This window comes from Emydura macquarii, unplaced genomic scaffold, assembly GCF_026122565.2.
Source record: "Emydura macquarii macquarii isolate MOO-44397 ecotype Brisbane River unplaced genomic scaffold, CSIRO-AGI_Emac_v2 contig_2205, whole genome shotgun sequence".
NCBI lineage: Eukaryota > Metazoa > Chordata > Testudines > Chelidae > Emydura > Emydura macquarii.
Genome location: NW_027132342.1, coordinates 25,996,056 through 26,014,715, shown reverse-complemented (window position 1 = coordinate 26,014,715; position 18,660 = coordinate 25,996,056). Strand labels below are relative to the sequence as shown.

The following is an 18,660-nucleotide window of genomic DNA, read 5'->3' as shown; positions in this document are numbered from 1 at the left end:
AAAGAGCAGTACGTCTGTGTAATACAAATACTAGCAAGTTCATCCAAATATATTTAACTTATCCTGTGACTACAGGAGAAGATTCAATAAATTCTCCATAGTAAATAATGATGTTTGACAACTCATATTCATAATCTGAATGACAGAAACCGGAACAAAGCTGTTTCAATCATAATTTACTTTAATCTTTACTGACTTTGTAAAGGAGAAGACTGGAGATTTAGCACAAGGTTTCTCAAAACTTGAATTTTTGCAGGTTTTATTGATCAAAGAGAGCTATTTTATGTGTGAAGACACCCTAATTAAACTAGTTACAGAAGCTGCAAGAGTTCCAATGCCATTTTTGTGCATTCCCAGCTGCTTCCTCATTTAGGCTGCCAGCTAAAGTAATGTGAACTGAGAAACAGAAACTACTTGTGGTTGTTGGCTACCTGTCAATGCTCTTGAATGGATATCTTGTATAAAGTACTAATCACGTTGCCAATAGCTGTGTTTCAGGTAACAAGCAACAAAAACTGACCTGACATGTATATGACATCTTTTCCTCAAGGCACACTTACGGGCTTTGGTAGGATATGTTTAGGGTGACTGTTGCTTAGCAAAGAATAACTCCATTGAGCTGTATGAAAATGTTCCAGGAGAGTTTTGCAGAGCGCACATGGCTATTCTTATTATACAAGCAAATGTCAAATTTTCTTAAGTCTTAAATTCTTTCTCTCAGTAATATCTTGTGGCAGTGAGTTTCACAGGTTAGTTCTGCATTGTGTAGAACAATATTTCCTTTTATAATTTTTTAAAAATTGTTTTATTTTATTTACTAGGGTGTCTCCTTGTTGTTTTATTATGAAAGGGCAAACAGGAGTGCCCAACTGATCTTCTTTAAACAACGTCACTTCTTTCTTGTCTCCTTTCTTAACTGAATAGTCTTAATCATTTAAAGTTCTTGCTATACAGAAGTCTTTCTGTGGCTCTAGTAGTCTTTGCTGGTCTTCTCTGTACTGTCTGGATTCCTTATATACCCATTTTGAAGTAGGGTGACCAAAATGAACAAAGTATTCAATGAGAGGGTGTATAATTGGTGTATAGAATAGCATTATATTTTCAGTATTATTCTCTATCCATTTCTAAATACAGCCCAACATCGTATATGCTCTGTTGACTGAATTGTGGGTTGAGAAGATATTTTCTTTCAGCTGTCTATGATAAGTTAATTTAATGTAAAGTTTTGACAGATTCTTAAATTAACTTATCAACACATGCAAGCTGCTTTTCCCCCATTGCGCTGCAGCATTAGTGTGTCTTTTAGAGGCCACTAGCATGTAGGAGTGAACACGTATTCATCAGGCTAGCATATGCATTTAAAGGATGATTGTTTTCTCTTCTTTCTTAAATGTAGAATGAATTATGAATGGGATTTGGGAAGGTGGTGGGAGCTGCTGGGGATTGGAGAATGCAGAGAGAGTGAGGAATGCATTAGGAACCTTCCAGGGAGGGAAAGAAGATGCTGCAATTAGCAGGGTTTTTCTGTGAAAAGAGGACAGAGGAGCAAGTGAAGTGTCACTTGTTTCCTCTCCTCTCCTTCCAGTCAGTCTCTTGGAGGCAGTATTAAATGGAACTGAAAGCATTTCTCGGTATGAAACTTTGAACTGATATGCAAGTGGGTTAAAAAAATCTCTCAAAAGATATCTCTTCCTTTCCTACAAATGGCCTGAAAGTCTCTTAAAACTTACACTTAGGTGTGCTGTGACATTTTCAGGGCCTCTTTACCAGATGTATCCCTGATTTTTACCTTACTTTCAAGATTTTTTAGCATTCTGGGCCTGATCCAACAACCACTGGAGTCAGTGGGAGTCTTTCCATTGATGCTAATGGGAATTGGATCAGGCCTAAAGTCAGGTTCAGCAGGTGTTTGCTATTACACACAAAAGATAAATTAAATGAGAACTCACATGTATTTTAAGAGTATCAACCCCATGAGAGACTGTTCTAAAACACCACTCCTAGGTACCGGGATGGTCTACTGGTCTCAGGAAATCCTGAGCCCTTACACCAATCTCTGCAGCCTTGGGCAAGTTACTTATCGTTTCCTGTCATAGATTCCACAGGAGTAAAAGACAGACAGCACATCTTACTCTGCCATAGCTGGATTGTTGGGTGTATTAGTTAGTTATTCTTTGAAGATGGAAAGTGGTAAGTATTATTATCCTTGTAATTAAGAAACTTCCCAAAGGGCAAATTCTGTTGCAAAAGGCAAGAACAAGAACAGGAAAAATCAAGCCAATACATGGATAAATATTACCTGCATTGTAATTGGATCACTAAGCTTTCCCACCTGAGGCCATCTCCATTCTCTGACTATTTCTCCATCTTTATTAGTCAGCAGGCCTCCTTCCTGATTAAACATCATTGCTATGACGTTACTGTAAATAACCAGAAACACGGAGGCAGTGTTTAATGGTTTATGTTAGTGAAATGTGAGCAGTCCAAGAACTTCTCTGTGATCTAAGTGTTTTTAATTAACATAATATTTCGCACATGCAGCACTTCACGGTGCTTTTCACATGCTACACACCTGTAAGGCAGATATATATTATCCCTGCTTTATAGATGGAGTAGGGAGCCACAGAGAACTTAATTGGCTGTTTTAACAATTAAACTGAAACGTGAGAACGTATGAGAAACTAATGACTAATACTTGGTGAGTTTTAATGTGATATTTATTTCTAATGCACTGTCTTGAGCACTAAAATTCTTCAGATGCCAGCACAAATTGGAAGGAAGAAGAAGAAAATAAGGAAAAGATAGTCATGTTTATCAGTCCAATCAATCCATGTTGTTAAGCTCTCTTAGTGGCTTTTTTAGGGCCACACTTCTACTGTGTTTCCCTTTACTGTTCATTAGCAACAAGAAACATTCACTTACTTTTGTCCCTGACCTGTTTCGATTTAGTGTTCTGATAAAATATCACAAATGGCAGAATAAATTAAATAAAAGAGAACTAAAATTAACATGCCAAACAATAAGGGAAGTATTTTCAATTAAGAGTCACTGAATTGAGTTTTACTAAAACAATTGTCTCTTAAATACCATTGTTATTCAATACAGATGTGGCTCAGCAACTCTACAAAGACATTTATTCTAGTACAAAAGGCCCGATTCTGGCCCAATGTGTAAATGCTCCCAAATGAATTCAGCATCCCCACTCCCTCCTTCCACAAACGCACACAGAACATCTTTGATCTGACAAATACTTTAGGATGAAAATGAATCAAATAATGCATTTAACAAATACTATTTGACCAGTTCTCTTTGTGATATTCATGAAACAGTGCAAGTTATGTATACAGGGTGGGGGGGTGTTTGCTTTCCTAAGAGCTGTGATAGGGAGTGAATACTCATACCATGATCCATGGCATGTTGCTCCACAGATCATGCTATAGAGGGCTTGCAGAGCAGCCTTTCTTCAAGTATTTGAAGGAGCTAGGACTGGGGTGAAAATCTTTTGCCCGATGTCTCCTTTGGCGTGTGTGTATTTTCTGATAAGTGCATGTGCATTCTGCCCTTAGGAGATTTGGCTCATGGTTGTTATATCACAATACAAATCACAAGTCAAATTTCCAGTGACCTTCAATTCAACTTCAAAATATGGCTGATGTAAGTTTTGGTAGCCCCAAATCTCTGACTTGTGTACAGTGTCATTCCATCAGTATAAGCAAATCAGGGGTTTAGGTGCAGAAAAAAAACGTCAGTTACCCAAAATTGTGGCTGCTTTAGGCTTTGGGGGTGGGTGGCAATGGAATATAATTGTAATAGTTAAAAAACAGTGGCATAAAGAAAAGTATGATTGAAACCCAGATCTGTGGATGTGAAATCCAGTTGTGTTATGCACCACCCATTCATTCATGGCTTTGAGCACTATCTTCCATAGCACCTATTACTGCAGTGCCAACCTTAATACACAGTATGCTGGTAAGTGCTCTGAAATCTAGCTACCTACCTGTTACGAAGGCAAATGCTGCCATGTCCAAAAGGTGTAAAGGTTCCAAGTATAGTCTGATCTGGAGAGGCACTGAATATGTTGGTGTAGACACCACCACCTGGGAGATCAGAATAGCTTTGGCAGACTGCAAGATGCCCAGAAGGATAGCTGAAGGTACAAATCAAGGAGTTTTACTTTTGGCTGATAATGCTAACTCTGGCCTCGGTTGTGATTTCAGTTTTATACCTGTGCAAGGGAGTAAGAGAGGCTAAGAACCCCACCCTTCTTACAGATCTTGGGTTCAGGTGCATAGGGGTAAGTGGGGCTGCTTGCCTGTTTATTTCTTTCCCCAGAGTGAGAGGGAAGGGAAGGGAAGGGTGGAGAAATGGGCAGAGCCTTGACTCCAAACTCCACCCTGCTGGCTGAGCCAGCACAGGGTAGCTGGTGATTTACTCTTGGTAGAGGCCAGTGTTAAATTACTACCCTCCCATGAGCAATAAGGAAATGGGGGGACTTGACTCAGAGGTGTTTTTTCTGAGGCACAATGCCCCTTGCGGCTTCTGCAGGGGACAGGGTGGCTTTTTGCACTGTCCCTTGCTCATGGCTGTATCTAACATCACAATCTAGCCCCCAAAGTATAATTGATAAAGATCTATCTGTTCATGATCATAGGATTCCATTTTAATGGATTCCATTCTATCTCCTGGAGGATACATTTATTTTTAATGAGCAGTTCACTACTACTCCTCATTTGGTTTATTGACTCAAATCACCACATGGGAGACCTACAGTGGGAAGCAATTTTAAGCCTGGTCTATATGGAGAGCAGCCCCTCAAATGGAATGTTTTCCATGTCTCTGAGTTGGTGGTGTAAAAGAGCACTTGCTCACAGCACACCTCTGGCTGGTTAGAAAAGCATGCAGCTGATACAGCTTTAAAAAGGGGGACAAGGAAAATGGCAGCCCAGAATAATGGAGAGGGGAAAAGCCTTTCACTGTCCTATATAGGCTCCTTTGCTATTAAATCTCCTTTCATGTGTTGCTAATGAACATAGGAAAGCATGTGAAGACAAGGCTTCTGATCTCCTGCCCTGTGCTTAGCTAAAACCAAGTAGCCAACCAGCCAACCTGCACAGTAGTCAGAAAAACCAGACAAAGTGTCTCAAATACAATAAAAACCTGATTATCTGAGTCCATTTCAGCCAAAACTCTCATCTCAGTCTTGGCTATTGCCCCCTTATCCACTCACTTCATACATCTTTTCCCCTTAGCTGCTTACATGGCAAAACTGACCTACATTCATACATGTCTTTGAGTTATAGCTTTGCCTATGCCCCTCGCCCTGTGCACACAGTGCAGAGCATGGGACAAGACATTTCCCAGATGATTTAGGTGCATTTGGTAGTGACTGTGAGGGCAGTGTTTCACCTCAGTCCAGGGCAAAAGAAAAGGTTAATGCCATTATAATTCTCCATAGTCAGAAACTTCCCTTCCCCCTTTTTTTAGCTTCTCAAAATTTGAATCATTATCCAGTGATTCCAGCCAAGGGTCCACTCACACCCACTTCCACACCCTGGATCCGCTGACTATCCCGCTTTCCTCCCTGTTATTGATTAGCAGTTCAAATATCATGTAGTAGGGTGCAAACCTTGATGGCATTTTTCCAACACCCCCCCCCCACTAGCAACATTAGCAAAGACCTGGAACCTCCTGGGCAAAGAGACTTTTCCTAGACTAGTCACTATGCAAGCCATCATGTGTGCAGCAGCCTTAAGGCCTCTTCTTCACCTGCATCAAGAGGGGGGAGGGATGGCCGGAAGAAAACCCACTTTGGAGGTCCAACCTGTGTTTCCTCCCTCATCTTATCCCCGCCGTTGACCAGTCAGTTGAATAATGGCAGCTGTGAGTGAGAGGGATTCTTCCAGTCTGTCCAACTCTGAGCTAGGGAAAGAAGGTAGGCTCCTTTGTTCCATCTCTCTGACCATTCCAGAGGCTTATGGCTGGTGAATGTCCAGATCTGATGGAGTGGGGAAATCTTTTTGAATTTTGGTCTGATGCAGGCTGCATTCTAATCATTAACCAGGGAATCTTCCCTTCCCTCTCATCGTGATGTCGGTATAACCAGAGATCCAGAGCTGGACCTTAACAATTCCTCTCACCCCTCCTCAGTGACTGCTCAGGCAATGGAATCCATGTAGTCAGGGGATCAGTGAGTACGGTGCTAGGAGAAAGGGCCCAGAATCCAGCAGCAGCTCACCACGTTGGCAATAGTGCTCACTTTTTTGTTGGGCAGGTGGGCCTGGGAGGGCCCAGGACCAGCCCACCGGGCAAATGTCACTTGTTCAGTCCAGGCGTGACTCTGACAGCATGCATCACTATTACCTTTTCAGTGCAGGCCAATAAGCAGATAAACAAAATGATGATGTCTTGCTCTTTTAAATTTACCAACAATTTAATGCTTAAACTAAACAACTTCTGAATCCTTGTTTTTTGCCACTTGAAGCCCTTCCCCAAACCCTCCAATCATTGCTATAATTCACTTACAAACTTAAAGGATATTAAATCAAAGATGAGCCATCAATCAGTCCATAATGCAGTTTTCGTAATGCTGGGTCTGCCTGCTTGATTGCTGGTATTTGGGGTTTTCCATTCAGCAGCTCAGATAAGAAGGTCTTGCAGGTCTGCCCCTTAAATTTCTTGGCAAAATTTTCTCTCAGAGTATCACCGTAATGCCGGAGAATGACTGGTCGATCAAATCCTGCTTCTTTCTGTTTAGCTATCTGATCATTTCTTTTTAGACAGGGGGGGGAAATAAATCAGACCTATAATAATGACAATTTCTCAGTAGGTTAAATCCCACCAGCCTTACCCAGGCAAAACTTCTACTGATTTTAAAATGTTTGTCCTGAGTAAGAGCTACAGGATTTGGTTCAATATTTCCCCCAATTGAGGCTGAGATTATTAAAGCTACTAATTTAATTGGTCATCTAAATCCCTTAATCATTTTTGACAATCTCAGCCTTAGATACTCAGTCATCAACTGCTGAGGTTGCTAAGGGGCTCTCCGTATCTCCCCATTGTGCCTTGGTAATACCAGCATCTGAGTAAAATATGGCTGTACATGCAATAAGTAGTGGTACCTACAGTGTACCACTAAGCATGACACAATGTGAATATTTTACAGAAGGAAGAATTTCTGGTTTAGAAGATTTGACTATCGTGGCCTCACAGAGACAATGTCAACGGTGCCAGGCTTATTTTCACCTACAGTAACAGAAAAATGTACTATATTTTTTTTCTCTTCCCCAACTATCTGCTCCTTCCGAAGCAGAAGAATTTGTCAACCCCACCAGTTGTAGGCTGAGTCAAGATAAAATGCTAGATTCCCAGCTGCGTTACCCATTCAGAAGAAACACAGGGTGCTAGATTTCTTTACAGTTAATACAAGTAATATTTTGCATTTCTAAATAGTCTTCCCTCTGAGGAGCTCAAAGAGCTCGAAAGACATTAATTAATTAAGCCTCACAAGCTAATTATTAAACCCATTTCACATATGGAAAGACAGAGAGCTCAAATTACTTGCACAAGCTCACAGACAGGGCTGTGGCAGAGTGAGAATTAGAAGCCAGGGAGCAGATCCTCAGATGGGTTAAATTGTCATAGATCCTTGATCTCAAGGGAGCTATGACAGTTTACCCCAACTTAGGATCTGTTCCCAGATCTCCTGATTGCCATCCTTGCATGTTAGCCATTGAACCAGTATTGAGTTTCCAATTACCTCTCAGTCTAGCTTTCACTCTATGTCCTTATTTTAATCTTGTGACCAAGAACAATATAGAAATATAAAATAATGGTACTCTTTGACAAGAAGAATTCTGTATATTTCAGTGTTCTAATTGGTCAAAAGAGCAGCGCAGATAATCATAGCCTAGGGGTGGCTAAACAAATCCTAAATGAGTAACTATAAATTTTAGTCCGACCAGCCTTCAGCCCGCATTCTTTTCAATCAGACTTTGGACAATATTTTAATAGTCCCTGTGTGTTGTTTTATATATTACACTTTGAGAAGATCTTAAAATGAGCGTGTAATCTCAAAAGCTTTACAATATCAAGTCATTAGGAAGGAAAGGCACTACAAATGATGAAGCTAAACATTAGCTAGTAGAAATCTACTACTGTACACTGCTTGTCACCGAGCCAAGATTTCTTCCATTTTAAGTTATGTAACAAAAGAGTGCCTAGTAGTACTTTTTGCTGACCAGGCTAAGTAGAAACATTCAGTAACACTAAATCAAGCGCTCTAGTGCTCGGCCCAGAAGTCCGGTGACAGCACAATGTACTGCAACATGAGGATCAGGATTTCAGTTCCAATTCGATGGGCCAGCAGGACAAACACTGCAGAGAAAACATGTTCAGCTCCTGTGGAGGGGAATGCTTTGCCTTGCTCTTGGGGGAGACCCTCCCATTTGACCAAGAAGCAGCATAGATAGTTGCCCTTCATAGCCAGATGGATGGGGCGGGAGGGGGCAGGCATGGGGTAGACCCTACAACAGCTGCATAATAAACAAGTCTAGCTAGACATATCACTTATATTATTAATTCATAGGAGATCTATAACATTAACATCAAATATGAAAACTCATTTTTTGCATTTTTGCAAACAAGTAAAATACAGTTATTGGAGACTGGTCTACATATATTAGTCTAGTGGACCTGAGTGCAGCACTAGAAGCAAATTCTAATCTTTGCTTTTACACCAATTCACGGAGGGGCTTTGAGTTAGTCAATTGAACTTTGCCTCAGTTTCCCCATCTATAAAACAGTAACCACAAACTTTTTAAGGACAATGTGAGGATTAATTTGTGTTTGTAACACACTTAAATTTATAATCCCTAGCATTTATTATAATTATTATATACACTAGTTGCTAAAAAAAAACCCATTAAATATAGTCTTAATAATTTTTTTATCTAAGAAATGATACCAGCCTTATTAAATCTAAAGACGTATAATATATGACAATAGTCAATATACTGAATTGTCAATTGACTATTAAAATATATAATAACTGAGATTTAGAAACTGTGCTGTAGTTACAGATTTACACAGGTAAACCTGAATAACTGGTTTTACCTGGAAAACAATTAGTATTTATATTTAGTAATTATCTAAATTCTTCATTAAATCTTGTCTGGCTTAGAAAACTAGTGCCTACTACTTAAAACATTTAGACCCCAATTCTCTACTATGTCCAAATATGACAGTTGCAGGGAGCTAGCTGACTCAGGGCTATCCAGTTGAGGTGTAAGTTGGAGCTAGAGGACATAGCAGAGCTCAGATACCTCCTGTCCCTGGTCCACCCTGAAACCTCCCATCTTCCCTCTTATGCTGGTCATCAGGAGGTGGCTGGTGTAAGAGGAGACTACAAGTTCTATGTCAACAAAGATTCCCCCTGCACAGCAAAAATACTCTGCTGGAATCTCCAGGGGGGTTGAGGACACTTTGTGCTGTGTAAAACATAAAAGTGTCAAGCGCAAGCAAAACAAAGAAGCCTAAGTGAACCAGGGAATCCAGCCCTTTGGGTCTGATCCCACCATCCTCCTGAGGCCCTGAGTAAGGACAGGAGGCTTGAGTTTATGGTACACTGTGGAAACACAGTGTGGTATTTATCGATTAAGGTTGTAAAATGTATCCAAACAAGCTAACACAATTGCTGCAAACATTTGCTGGAGATTAGTGATAATCTGAGAAGATGAATCCTGACCAGTCATTAAGCCCCAAGAAATGCCTCTGCTGAGATAGTTATCGTTCTAGAAGATGAAAATTAAAATAAAAGTGGATTGTTGATTTATAGGAATAGTGAGGTTTCAAGTGATTTCTAAGAATTTTCAGAGAAATAATACCCTCTGTATTAGCAATTCAGATTGTTTGAATCATCTCCCATCATTTCAGTTTCTAATACCACAAATGCATTGCCATATATGTTAACCCCCAATAGGAATAAAGGAACATAGAAACCCCTGTTCGATACATTTTTATCTGAGCTTGTCGTAGTCTCTCCACTACCCAGGCAAAAGGCTCTTTCCATTCAAGATCTTCAGACTCAGAATGCTGGAAACTCCAACCTTAAGAAACAGGATGAGAGCTCAGAATTAGATGTAGCAAAGGACAGAGTGGCATTTAAGTGTCGTGCCTGTTCTAAGGCATTCAGCATTGACAACATAAGGCTCACTGATATGATTTTAAAAAATCATTAAGTCTCAGGAGTTGTTTATGCTCTTAAACCATCACCTTTACTTTGCAGAATACAATGTTAGGAGGCAGGAAAGTGCCTTCCAAACTCCTTTAGTTGAAAAACAAAGACATCTATGGAGAGTGAGGGCCTCAAAGGACTGGATAATTCAGATAAGCTTCAGTTCACAGAATCAGTTCAGAAATGTATCTGAACTCCAAACCCTCTGAAGTTTATCAGTCACTTTTCATTTTCCCCACAATCCGGCATTGCTGTTCAGATAGGCTGGATGCAACATCCAACTGAGTCCTTATACAATGCTCCAAGCATTAGCTAAAAGGAGTCATTGGAGAATTAAGGCATGTCTGCACCATTGAATCAGTAGGGCTGCAGTGGCACGAACAGCAATGAGGCAGTCTCTCTATACTACCTTTCTTTTTTGGGTACATTTCTACCTGGTGTCCACCACTGCAGCTGCACTGTTCTCTGTGTGTCTACTGCACAGTTCCCAGCTCAGCTCCCTGCAGCATTAGTTTGTGGGTGTAGTTTCAAAGGGCCTTATTAGAGCTCAAGGGATTGTGAGAGAGGAGGTCAAATGCCCACAACTCCCTGAGAAGCTCACCCATTTCCATAGCATTTTCTCAGAATGGGGGTCAGGATGAATAGCCAGAGTTCAATCTTTGTTAAGTCAGACAGTTTTCTATTGGAGCTCCGGTAAAGTAACCACAAAGTGCCTCAGAAGGCCCGGGAGAAGTGATGGAGGGTACATGTAGCTACAGACAGAGAATGAGGCCAGCAACTGATGGAATTCATCTGCAAAGTCCAGTTTCCCTGGCTCTGTGCACCACTTCATGGTGAAGTTAGCCAGATGACAGGCTACTTTGGAGTCAGAATTACAGTCACAGAATGGTGATACCAAGTGGTTTTGGGGCCTAGCAACAATGGCTGCAGAACTTCCAAATGAGGAAGAAAACTTGCAGCAACAGACTAGCTGAATGGGAGTTCCTTTCATCACAGAAAAGGCTGGCAATTGCCCTGAAGAACCTGGTTATCGCGAGAGCTACTGGTTAGTTGGGCATTAGTTTGGGGTTGGGAATCCACAGTAGGTATTGTTGTGATGGAGGTTTGCAGAACAATATAGTAAGTGCTAAAGGAGTTTTTGATCAAGGTGGCAAATGATCCAAAGATCATTGAGAAATTTGAACAATTGGGCTTCTTACCTGGGCAGGAGCTATAGATAGAAACCTAGTGCCCATTCTGTACACCCAGCAATCCATTAAGCCCAAGAGCATAATAACAGAAAAGGATGCCACTCCGTGGTGATGCAAGCCTTGCTGGATCATCATGATCATTCCTTTATGTTCACATATCCACGCAAAGTACACGATGCCAGAATATCTAATGACAGGACTTTTCAGAAAAGGATAGTGCAGTACATTCTTCCCACTCCACAACATAGACATTCATGGATCCTCCCTCCCCTAGAGGCTGAGTATGCTGCTTCTACAGCCCGTCCAGCCCAGGAATTTAAGGTTCACATGCAGAGAGTCACTGTCACTATGCCACCAGATGAACTCCACAGGCGGTGAGGGGAAGAGAGTGTATAAAAAGGCACTTTTTTACAGAGCAACATTTTAAAAGAATTCTAATGAAAAAAACCACAAAGTAAAACAGGGATTCACTTCAGATTATGTTATTGAGCCATACAATCTATAGCCAGAGTTAGTTTAATATGTTGTGATTTACATTACAGTCAGCGTATTACAGATCCCCTTAAGGGCAAAAGTTTTAAAGTAGGGTAAAGGACCAGAGAGAGGAGCAGAAAGAGGGCTAAAAACTCATCTCAGAACAGTGAATTGTCCAACTTTCTGTCAACAGAGATAGGTGGATCTGCAAGTGCTTCCCAAAGGAAGGCTGACGAGCCTCATTGGCAGTAGGCAATTTATTGCTGAGGGGCTGGGTATCTGAACCTGCAATCATGGAGCAAGGACAGAGAGTGATCTAATGTGGCTTGTTAGCTTTTGGTTTGTATGACAGTGGAAGTGAGGCACTGGTCTGAAGCAGGGTCAATGGCTATGGTGTTATTGAAGGAGAGCAGAATGTTTCTTTCGACAATTACTTTTATTCTATAATAAACCTTTAAGGTGCTTTAACTCAACTCAAGCGTGCAGAATCCCTTGCCTGTCTTACCATTGTTCTGACCAGCTTGTCACAAACACTTAATGCCAAAGGTATAGAAGCCGTACAGTTTCCTCTAAAAATATCTACTGACTTGGGGATTTTAGCCTTCTAGAAGCAGAGCACCTTACCTCTTTCCTCACAAAGTTTTGATGAGAGTGAGAAACTGATTGTGACAGGTGAATGGATATCGTGTTGTTTTACAGGAGCTAAACAAGAGTAAAAAGAGAAACAGAGAGCTCATAAACATGTTCTGTAAACACAAATAAAGATAAGCCAATTTTTAAAACAGATTTTCTCTTTTTAAGCAGAAAGACTGCAATCGCATACACAGAGCTGAACAAGACTTGCCCAAGACCAACGGCTGTGCGCTGATTATTGTGATACAGATGAACTGTCTTGGCCCAGTATTTTATGCTGTTTCACTCACCTTGAAATGAGAAACAGTAAGTGCTTTGATAAATGGTTTGAAACATTGCCTAGTTTCGCTGTAGTTGTTATAAGTGTTTGTACTTCTAACTTTAGCTGCAAGGCTATTTCGCAATGTTGTAAAGCAATACGTCCCAGTGAATCACAACACATCCCTGCACAACCTACAGGGATTCCAGTCTAGCAGGAAGAATTTTCCTTTTTCTAGCTGCTCTAGTGTCGCCACATTCTCTAACCCAAATATTAGACCAATTAGACCAGTTGTACATTCTACTTGCCTTTGTTTCCTAGAGGCTTATTTGGTGCCATTTCACGATTCCTTATTTCCTTCGCACCATCTGCAGGCAAAACACTCTTCTTGTGTCGACCTTTTGCACATTCAGTCATTTCCTGACCCATATATTCAGATCCAGGTGCCATCTTGTGACACTCTTCTGATGCTTGGCCTTCTCCTGATCTTATGCTTTTGTACCTTAGGGACCGCTGCTGGTGAATTTTACTGTAATCGGCACCTTCAGTGAGCTCCTTCCAGCTGTAGTTCAGGAGATTTACAATGCCCTGAGGGAAAATAATGTCATATCTATCAAAGAGGTGCAATATTTCTCCAAGTTCATGTAACATGGTGGGAGCCATGTACTTATATTCATCCAACAGGCTCAGTTGTATTTCTTCATCTACTGGAAGGACCAAAGGCATTTGGGAGAGCTTTGAGCTGGGAAATTCACTGCTTGTTGTGAATAGGGAAGAGCCAGATATTTGAGGCACAATTAGATATTTCTCTTTTCTTGCTGTATCTTCTTTTAAGAAACTATCTTCGTTTCCTTCCACATCTTCTCCCGTACATCCAGGATTCCTGCATTTGACCAGGCTAGGAAAAAATATATTATATCTTTTAAGTAACAATTATTTTTGTTAAATAATATGACCAGGGAGTATACACAGTAGAAAGATGGTCACCTCACAGTTAACGTTCCTGCCTACAGCCTCAGCAGACAAGCCAATGATCAAATGGATATGGATTCTGTGCTACTTTCTCACCCCCAGAAGGGGTGCTTTAGATCAAGCTGAACACTAACAGGTAGTATGGTGAAACTTAATACTGCTAAAGCAGCAGATGGAAGATTTTCTATTGACTTCAGTAAGCTTTGGATCACTTAAAATAAATTAACTTAAAATAACTATGCCAGTCTGCAATAATAATGACACAACTTTATTTTGTTACACATTGTTTGTTTTCAAAAACAATTTCCTCTCTCCTAAACAAAATTAATATCAAATAAGTTCAAGGTTCTGCTTTTTAAGGTTGACTTCCACTAAATTGGACTTTGGATGTCCAAGGAGGGCTTTGTAGATTGTTGTTAGGTTCCAGGACAGACAAAACCTGAATTTCTAATGCAAAAACCAAGCAGCGCCTCCCCTCCCCCCCGGCCTTTGTTAATTACCTCCCTGTCCAACCGTTTGTAACTTTCTATTTAATAAAGAAGTAATAGTTTTTGAAAAGGCACAAGACCGTTTTATTTCTTTGCAATTCACCTTTAACTCTTGCAACCTTAGTGCTTTTAGTCAATAATTCCATATGGAGGGCCAGACGGTTAATAGCCACTACTGATATCTGTAGCAAGGTAGTGGAAATTCATGAAGCATCATTCAAAAAGAATTCCATAAATCAATTACAAGATATAAAATGACTTGTAAAGGCTCACTAAAATAATAAGGATCTCATTAGCATGCCAACTCTGGAGATTTCCCTTTAGTTGTTGCCAACTAATATGGTCCCCCCAGGCAGGTGCGTCCATCTCTCTGGAGGAAAAATATCAGGTTTGTTTTAAAAATCAAAACACATATTTATGCGAAGAGCCATGCCTAAAGAATCCACCAGCAAAAAATAATTCAACATCCTTCAAAATATTTACACCTCCCCCACTGAGGAATTGTGCTGATAGTGTATTGTCTTCTAATGAAATAGACAACAGATGAGACTATGGAATTCAGATAATTTGCATGGCACTAAAGAGCCTTCTGCACTTGTTTAAACATTAGCAAATCAGTAGTGATTTCATCTTTTTTAAATAAAATCATGGCGCATAGCTCAATAAGCACTTGGAGGGAAAGGGCCACCTATTGAATTACCTACATCACTTCCTGCAACACATGGGCTTTCCTTGGAGGTCTCGCAGGTCAGTAATAGTCACAGCAGAATTCTGCTTGATCTATGAGATTGGTAGCAATCCCACCAAGGGACATGACATCATACTGGTTTGACCTAGTGGGCGTATACCATAATAAAGATACGCTATTTAAAGTGCTCTTGTCACTTCCTGTATGTTGCATCCAGGATGGTAAGGAACGATTTAAAATAATCCTTCTGATAGCTTGACACTGACTAAAGATGATCATTATATTTAGCAAATTATACTATGTATTTTTATTATTTATTATTTACACTACCATAGTGCTTTACATTTACAAAAAGAACCGTGTGCACATGTAGGGCCAGATCTTGCAACCCCATTCACCTCTGTGGGGTTGTAAAGGGCAATTCACATAGATTGAGTTACAAGACCTAGCACTACATCATTAATCTGAACAATATCCCTACAATTCAAGTAAGTGTTATCTCCATTTTACAGACTGGGGGACTGAGACAAAGAGAGGTTAAAGGACTTGTTCAAAGTCACACAGTAAGCTAATCACAGAGCCAGGAATTAGAATTTAAGGGTTCCCAGCTCTCAGTCCTCTGAACTATCCATCATACCACTCTGCTTCTCAATGTGATTGTAAACTCCTTGCAGTAGGAATATTTTCTTCATTATTATTATCTACTATTTGTATTGTGGTAGTGCCTGAAGATCCTAACCAAGGCTTTGGCCACTTTATGCTAGGTACTCTGCAAACATACAGTCAGAAACAGGCTATGCCCGGAAGAGCTTGCAATCATCATATAGTGTGTTTCTCTGTGGCACGTACAAGTTTCCTACATTCACAGAGCTGAAATGTAACCATTAGAGATTTCAGATGCAAACTCATTTTCTTTTTACTTTAAATACATTTTAGGTTATCATTGGCCATTACTAGCAGTTTGCTTAGATGATTTTTATAAGTTAAAAACAATTCATCATACTGAAATAAACTCAAGTGGAGATTTTTTTTTTCAAAGGCACAAATGGGAACTGAGGACCTTACATCTGCCTTTGAAAGTTTACTGCTTGACTACTAATTAGTGGAAACTATCTCACATCCATTGCCACCAATATAATATGAACTCCATTACCTGGGAATAAAGCCCACAGGATGAGAATTTGTGTTGAGTGAATTGAAATCAGTGGCCAGTTCTTCAGATATTTTCTTGCCTCGCTCTTTTGTTCTAGTTTTCAGCTGAAACAAAATATATATTTCTGATTAAGCATGTAAATCTTGGAGAAAAAAGAAGAAACAATAATGTGCTAAAGCTGGAAGAATCTACCTGGTCAAAGAAATATAAGGGTCCTGGCTCCAGGGTTGCAGGCAGTTGCATTTTCTCTCTTTGTTCCTAAAAGGATGGGGACATGGTTATGCCAACAGAAAGTGGGAAATAAAGTGTTTGTATTTTTGGCACTATAATTAAGATAATAATATTGTTTTCATTGTGAGACGCTGAAATCCTTTCCAATTAACACAGAAATCATACCATAGGAACAGGAACAAAATGTTGCATAATTAATTTTTAAAATGCTTTAGCTGTGTTTAAAATTATATGAAATTTTTAAAAATTCACTTTATCAATTTTTGCACATTCGTGTTCATGCTGCTCCAGACTAGCTTCAGAGACTTCTTGTGGCATGTTATCCGTAATGACTTTTGACTACAGAAAATATTTTCTTGGTTTATTATGTGGCTAATAATGGCAGAAAGCCTCATTTTGAGAAGTGACTATCACCCTGTGCCTACACAAGCAAACTTCATCAAATAGGGTTTTTATTATTATGCTTTTTACATAGATATGTAATAAGTGTCTTAAATATGTATTTAAGAGATATTGCTACAAGTCTAAGGCCTTGATCCTGGAAGGAGCTCCACACAGATGACATGTGCAGAACAAAGTCTCCGCTTGGATGCAAGGTTATGATTGCACGGAGCACCTTATAGGAGCAGGGCCAAAAACATGTTTGTGTGATGTGGATATACTGAAATGGCTATTTATCAAGTAAATAATATGGGCATTTAAAAAGTGTAGATCTAGACAATAGACTGGAAATTATTTTTCAGTTATGTAACATTAATCTTATCACCTTTTAAAAATAATTGTTTTTAAATGAAAGGCAAAGAAGGGTAAAAGTGCAAAGTTAACACGCTGAATACACAAAGATATGCATTTGAATACCTGATTTGCATTTGAACATGCACATAGAAAGATGTGTCCCAGTTCACATGTCAAATGATGGCCTGTGCACTCCAGGTGTATGTTTTTTGCAGCAAGATAGGTGAGCATGAATTTTCACAGATATACTCATTGTGCTCTTTGAAAATCTGGCCTCAAAATGACAGTAAAGTTGTGACACAAACTGATACAAGACAGAGAATTCAGGCTGACACAATTCAAGCTGCATGTAAATTGTGGCTTGGTGAAAAAGGTAAGTGCCAATGGCCAGGACTTAGAAGAGCAGGCTGCCAGAATTAAGTTTGAGTTTCTTGGCTTCTGTCAATTTGTGTCACTTTTAACTTTGATTGCATATACTTTTTTTTCCCCCCGGTTTTAACTACAAGATTTGAAAAGGAACTTTTTCAGAACTAAAAGAGTCATTTAGTTTGCTCATGCTACAAACGCAAATATCTTTAACAATATGTGTAACTCTCATAATTAATATTACTGATTATTTTAGTTCAGGAAAACCTAGTAGCAATATGTAGGTCCCACCTCCCGTCTCTATGTTCAGAAATGGGATGAGTAGAGAGTCTCTCCTCTCTCTCTTTTAGAATGAGTACATAAAAGACACTTTCTCTGAAATAGTAAGCTTCTTTCTTTGTCAGACATCTACTTCTACTGTGTCAGACATCTCCAGTCTTTGGGGCTGATGTTGAAGTCTTTACTCATGTGAGTAGTTCCACTAGCTTCAGTGGGTTTACATGTGAGTAAGGACTGCAAGTTTGGGCCCTAAGCGCAGAAGAGAAGTATTAAAATGTCATAAACAAACAATTGAATAATGAAATTAGCAATGGCAGTACATTTGATAAATATATTCATACTACACTTTGGATTCAGATGTAGACTGTTCATTTCCTATTCCCCTTCATTTCCCTTGTACAATAAATAAAAGACATCTCCATTTCTTGACGTATTTATATATGACCTGAAAGAAGGAAAAAGCATAACATACCCTTAAAGAAGCCTTTCCTGGAAAAACAGAACTTCTTTCGCTAGTAAAATGATACAAATGCAAACGGCCTCCTTAGAAAGGGAGAAAAGGAGGTGGGTATGTGTGATGTCTTTCAACACAGAGTTTAAAGTCCTGTTGCTTAGTAACCACATACTCTGGACTGTACTCAACTTTAATCCCTTTTCCTAACTTTTCCAGCCATAATATGCTTTTGTCTGGAGAGTTGGCTTTCAGCCACCCGCAAAAAATCGTTTTCATGTATTTCTTTCTCAAGATTCTACACTGGCTCTACCATCCATACAATAACAATTTATATGGCTATTGTCTAATAGCATATCATATTTCAAAACACAGAGTTACCTAACATAACACAGCCTAAGCACTAACAACGGGAGACCAACATTAACGGCGAAAGGACTCAAACCTGTGAGTTGGTGAGTGCATCCTGCAAGATGGGGATAGCCCTGAGCTCTTCTTGAACCTTGGGGA

General features: G+C 39.8%; 2 protein-coding genes across 3 annotated transcripts in view; both read right to left on the bottom strand.

Moving 5' to 3' along the window:
• The window catches only part of LOC137160862 (uncharacterized), a 65,126-nt gene extending 62,807 nt beyond the window's left edge, over nt 1–2,319 (bottom strand). The window contains exon 1 of the mRNA XM_067559788.1: nt 2,300–2,319. Within this exon, the coding sequence (XP_067415889.1) occupies nt 2,300–2,305 (6 nt within the window). The 5' untranslated portion in view covers nt 2,306–2,319. The remainder of the gene's footprint in view (nt 1–2,299) is intronic.
• Nucleotides 1,918–18,274, bottom strand: LOC137160863 (uncharacterized). Of its 2 annotated transcripts, XR_010921991.1 has the most exons (9): nt 18,172–18,274; nt 16,281–16,346; nt 16,089–16,192; nt 13,096–13,685; nt 12,520–12,597; nt 10,010–10,103; nt 6,523–6,768; nt 3,998–4,147; nt 1,918–2,420 (listed from the first exon to the last, which is right to left on the bottom strand). XR_010921991.1 is itself a non-coding variant. In XM_067559790.1 (7 exons), exons 2-7 carry the CDS (start codon nt 16,329–16,331, stop codon nt 6,537–6,539), a joined length of 1,149 nt encoding a protein of 382 aa, XP_067415891.1. In that variant the 5' UTR covers nt 16,332–16,346; nt 18,172–18,274; the 3' UTR covers nt 6,519–6,536. The 2 variants fall into 2 exon arrangements, 1 of the variants encoding a protein (XP_067415891.1); XM_067559790.1 differs by lacking the exons at nt 1,918–2,420; nt 3,998–4,147 and having other exon boundaries at nt 6,519–6,768.
• Between the last annotated feature and the right edge of the window lie 386 nt (nt 18,275–18,660).